The sequence below is a fragment of the Cebus imitator genome, unplaced genomic scaffold (genome assembly GCF_001604975.1).
Source record: "Cebus imitator isolate Cc_AM_T3 unplaced genomic scaffold, Cebus_imitator-1.0 Scaffold287, whole genome shotgun sequence".
Classification (NCBI taxonomy): domain Eukaryota; kingdom Metazoa; phylum Chordata; class Mammalia; order Primates; family Cebidae; genus Cebus; species Cebus imitator.
In genome coordinates, this window is record NW_016107602.1 from 741043 (window position 1) to 746823 (window position 5781).

General features: G+C 38.1%; 1 protein-coding gene across 1 annotated transcript in view; it reads left to right on the forward strand.

Annotated features, from left to right (window-relative positions):
- PHC3 (polyhomeotic homolog 3) overlaps positions 1-5781 on the forward strand; it is an 89955-nt gene that overhangs the window by 5801 nt on the left and 78373 nt on the right. Inside the window, exons 3-4 of the mRNA XM_037729041.1 lie at positions 3939-4094; positions 5185-5262. Of these exons, the coding sequence (XP_037584969.1) occupies positions 3939-4094; positions 5185-5262 (234 nt within the window). The remainder of the gene's footprint in view (positions 1-3938; positions 4095-5184; positions 5263-5781) is intronic.

Genomic DNA, 5781 nt, shown 5'->3' on the forward strand with positions numbered 1-5781 from the left:
TTGAGATGGAGTTTTGCTCTTGTTACCCAGGCTGGAATGCAATGGCGTGATCTCGGCTCACTGCAACCTCCGCCTCCTGGGTTCAAGCAATTCTCCTGCCTCAGCCTTCCGAGTAGCTGGGACTACAGGTGCGTGCCACCATGCCCAGCTAATTTTTATATTTTTAGTAGAGATGGGATTTCACCTTGTTGACCAGGATGGTCTCGATCTCTTGACCTCGTGATCCACCCACCTGGGCCTCCCAAAGTGTTGGGATTATGAGCCACCTCGCCTGGCCTGATGTTTTTTACCTTTCTCTGAGGCAAGGGATATAGGGAAGAGGATTTAGATCTTTTTTTTTTTTTTTTTGAGATGGAGTCTCGCTTTGTCACCCAGGCTGGAGTGCAATGACGCAATCTTGGCTCACTGCAACCTCTGCCTTCCGGTTCAAGCAATTCTCCTGCTTCAGCCTCCTGAGCAGCTGGGACTACAGGTGCCACCAGGCCCAGTTAATTTTTGTATTTTTAGTAGAGATGGGGTTTCACCATATTGGCCAGGCTGGTCTTGAACTCTTGACCTCGTGATCACCTGCCTTGACCTCCCAAAGTGCTTGGGTTGCAGGTGTGAGCCACCCCGTGCTTGGCCAGGATTTAGATCTTTAAGCATATAGGTGATAGTTTTTTTCATTGTTGTTTTTTTGTTTGTTTTTGACAGTCTCTTTCTCTCTGTTGCCCAGGCTGGAGTCCAGTGGCACGATCACCACTCACTGCAGCCTCGACCCCTTGAGCTCAAGTAATCCTCTTGCTTCAGCCTCCTGAGTAGTTGAGACTATAGGCACATGCCACTATGCTTGGCTAATTTTTGTATTTTGTAGAGAGAATCTCGCTGTGTTGCCCAGGCTGGTCTTGACCTTTCTGACCTCCTGCCTTGGCCTCCGAAAGTGCTGGGATGAGCCACCACGCCTGACTGATAAGTGATAGCTTAATATACCGTTTTGTTCTCTAGTTTTCAATTAAGCTGCATAGATTAATAAAAAGGAAATAGAAAGCTATGTAGATGTAGGTATATCTCATTAATAGCACTAACTCTTGTTCTTAGGAGACCATAGAATTGCTTCTCCCAAAATGCAATCAAATCAATATTTATTGAACTACCTAAGTAATTCTTTAATCTTCCAGCTTTGTTTTTCAGTCCTGGGAATTCTCTTCACCCTCCTTGGGCAAATTCGAATTTATAATAAATAAGAACAATGTGCTGTACCTACAACTTGTATTTACTCAGTGTTATGAGTATAGCATTGAATGGTAGTGAAAGACTGCTGACAACAGAAAAAAATGACTATACTGTGACAAAAATATGTATCAAATAGATTGTTATTTCAGTTTGATCTTAGAATTTTTTTTCCATGTAACTGCCAAGTCCAATGATTTTAGAATTTTGTTATGGAATTAGAAGAACAAATAGAGATTGATCTGACTAAAAAAGATATATTGTTATAATTCTGAATCACTTAATCTGGCCTATAGTCCCCTGCAGGTAGGGGTCAAAAGCTCCCATTGATTTTGTGATAGAAATTTGTATCAGGCATAGCAGTCTGTAGCTAGAGAGATGAGATGTTAACACATGAAAGTAAACAATAACACAGAAATATGCTTTCTTGAAATTTAGATAAAAGGATTACGGTTCAAGATGTCCTGATTTAGACCCTTAAGCTAGAGGATTATGGCTCTATTACTTCCTTAGCTCTTTGAAAACTCTGATTTGATGCTGAGATCAGGATCCTGTGCTGTTTCAGAGTCACAGGAAGCAGCACACTATGACTTTTGGATGTGGTTGTGTAGGATTGACTTATCCCGACTTACCATTTAGACAAGTGTAGGAATTTTCTCTGATTTTAGTAGAGTACTTGACATTTCTATATTTATTTATGAAGTTTCAGGCTCAGATTTTACATTTTACTAATATTCACAATAATTAACACTTTTTTAAGGAATTTTTTTTATTTTTTCTGTTTTTTTTTTTCTTCTCTTTAGTATCCAAGCCTCCATTACCTGAAGCATAGGAATTTTTTTTTTTTTTTTTTTTTTTTTTTTTTTTTTTTTTTTTTTTTTTTTTTTTTTTTTTTTTTTTGAGACGGAGTTTCACTCTTGTTACCCAGGCTGGAGTGCAATGGCGCGATCTCGGCTCACCGCAACCTCCGCCTCCTGGGTTCAGGCAATTCTCCTGCCTCAGCCTCCTGAGTAGCTGGGATTACAGGCATGCGCCACCATGCCCAGCTGATTTTTTGTATTTTTAGTAGAGACGGAGTTTCACCATGTTGACCAGGATGGTCTCGATCTCTTGGCCTCGTGATCCACCCACCTCGGCCTCCCAAAGTATTGGGATTACAGGCGTGAGCCACCGCGCCCGGCCAGGAATTTTTTAAGTAAGAGTAGTTGTATTCAACATTGAAACAAAACAGGGTATTTGACATTTAAAAAATTTCTAAAAATAATTATTAATTTTCTAAAATAACTATAATTATTTTATTTTTACTTTTTGAGACGGAATCTTGCTCTGTTGTCTAGGCTGGAGTGGAGTGGTATGATCTCTGGTCACTGCAGTCTCTGCTTCCTGGGTTCAAGCAGTTCTCCCACCTCAGCCTCCTGAGTAGCTGGGATTACAAGGTGCATGCCACCACGCCGGGCTAATTTTTGTATTTTTAGTGGAGATTAGGGTTTCATCATGTTGGCCAGGCTGGTCTTGAACTCCTGACCTCAGGTGATCTGCCTGCCTTGGCCTCCCAAAGTGCTAGGATTACAGGCATGAACCACCGTGCCCAGCTGCTTTATCATTTTATGTGATAATTAATAAATATCAACTCATTGTAAGGTATTCAGACATTTATAGAAAAGTATGAACTAGAAGCTAGTTCTCTTTGAAAGTTTTCTTGTGTAGTGTTTCAAATATTTTAATATAAAAATGATACATTATATACTGTTTTGTAACCTACTGTGTTTTTTTTGTTAGTAAATATAGATCTGTATCAACAACGTGTAGTTTTCTAGTTTATAGTGGCTGCTAGTTACATGTGGCTATTTACATTAAAATTTAAAAAGTTCAATTTAAAATTTAACTTATTTAGTTGCACCAGTCACATTTTTAGTAGGCACATGTAACTAGTGGCTCCTGTATAGGACAGCACTGATTGACATTACTGTTTGTAATGGCTGCATGGTAAAGGTATATCTCTCCACACCCAAGCCCTGAATTCTACCAAGTTTTATCCAAAAAGCTTATGCCAACTTAAATTTTTACTAGCAGTACGGGAGTATTGGTTTCCCCAGTTAGTAGTATTTTTTTAAATCTTTATCCATCTGAAAGTTGGAAAATAGTATCTTGTTTTAATTAGTAAGTTTTTGACTACTGATGAGATTGAAAATCTTTTGACATGCTTATTTGGCCTGTCTTTTGTGAACTGTCCACTGGGTTTTTGTTTTTGTTTTGGAGACAGAGTCTCACTCTGCTGCCCAGGCTGGAGTGCAGTGGCACAATCTCAGCTCACTGCAGCCTCCGCCTACTGGGTTCAAGCAGCTCTCTTGTCTCAGCCTCCCAGTAGCTGGGAATACAGGCACAGGCCACCAAGCCCAGCTAATTTTTTGTATTTTTAGTAGAGATGGGATTTCACCGTGTTAGGATTGTCTAGATCGCCTGACCTTGTGATCCACCCACGTCAGCCTCCCAAGGTGCTGAGATTACTGGCATGAGCCACCATGCTTGTCCCACTGGGTAGTTTTAATGCATACAAGTTAGTGATTCCTAAGTCATATGTAACTAGGAAAGAAGTATGTTAATAAGCTTGATGATATTATGTGTCAGAGCAGTGAAATTTTAAACTGCCACTTTTTTATACTTTCATTTTCTGATTAAGATGAAGGTTGAGATTGTGGTTTGACATTGGTTCAATTGACCTATCACAGGTGATTCAACAGGCATTACATCGGCCCCCCAGCTCAGCTGCTCAATATCTTCAGCAAATGTATGCAGCCCAACAGCAGCACTTGATGCTGCATACTGCAGCTCTTCAGCAGCAGCATTTAAGCAGCAGCCAGCTTCAGAGCCTTGCTGCCGTTCAGGTAAGACTCAAATAAATTAAGAATTTATGAGACCAAAGTTTCTGTTATCTGTAGATAGTTACTGAAAACAAATACATTGGGTATTATTTCAGAATTCTCAGATGCCTGTGGTTATTTTTCCTGAAGGAAATATATTAATAGATTGCCAATTTAGAAAAAGGGAATATGTTTTTTATGTTACTCTGTTTCTAGCTTTTATCTCAGTGGTTTTTATCCAAATTGGAGAAATGCTATGCTAGTGGTTTGGTTAGGTGTATAAAGTTCTAGGTACAACAGTGAATACTTAGGCTTACATAAATTATATTTTTACTAAAAATAAGATTAAAAAATGATGTATTTATGCTCATTAAAAAGATGAAACTATTAAATTGCTCATAAGAGACAAAGCTGTTCCTTTTCCTTGCCTACCACTGTTTCTCATTCTTCAGAGGTGGTCACTGTAACAATTTAATACGTATTTCTCCGTAAATTTTCTATACAAAGATGTGTAAATCCATCTTTCTAAAATCTAGTTGTATTATTCCTACTGATAACAAGATTTCATTATTAAAAGCTTGTTTGTAAAAAATATTTTTGTTATATTGTACTATTTAAATAAAACTGTAAGATTTAATCTTAAATCTCCTCACCAGAGGAGGATCTCAGTTGACTGAACCTGAAAAAGGTTTATTTCTGTTACTAACAGATTCTCAGCTGTTGCTTCTTAGTAGTGTAATTTTAAATAACATTTTCATGATACAAGTTAGGAAACTGAAACCCACTGACTCTTGTTGACGCTTATTGTAGCTCTAACTTTTTCTTCATAACATGGAGTAGTGATTCCACTTTAAAGATGACGCAGACCCATAAAGTGGAACTGACAATAAAGTAGCTAATAAAATTAGTCTTTGGATCCTCTGTTTTCACCATTCAGCTTTTTCTTATTTAAAAAATCTGTTTAACCAAAGCTTAAGCTATGTTGACTGTAAAATGAGTTGTTTCGTACATACGCCTTTTGACATTTATTATTGTGGTTTTGTGTTACCATGGTACCAGAAAGTTCTTAACTTGAGGTTTTTACCGACGTATTATAAAAGTCTTACTATTTTAGGCAAGTCTGTCCAGTGGAAGACCATCTACATCTCCTACAGGAAGTGTCACACAACAGTCAAGTATGTCCCAAACATCTGTAAGTTCCCTAAGTTTTTCCTGGATTTACAAATTTAAAGACTTGTCTTCCAAAAGTAAACTGTTATTTATGAAGCTGTTATTGTAATTTGTATGCTGTTTAAGTAATAATTGCCCAAAAATAGGAATGATAAAATTCAAAAATTCAGAACCAATGTTAAACTTAAGAAAATCTGAGTCTTAAAAAATCTTTTTGTATTATTTCTTGTATATCCTTTTGCACTGATCATGTTCACATCTTATGTGGTGCTAAATGATTTCAGTTTTCAGTGTGTACTGAAAGCCCAAAATATACAACGCAGGGATATTGGCCATGAGTTTACTGTAATATGCAATAGTATGTCATGTCCTTGGTAGACATCTAAGCATTTCTAACTTTGTGCAGTTCACATTTTAGAAAATATACTTTCAGCTTGGCCGGGCGCGGTGGCTCATGCCTGTAATCCCAGCACTTTGGGAGGCCGAGGCGGGTGGATCACGAGGTCAAGAGATCGAGACCATCCTGGTCAACATGGTGAAA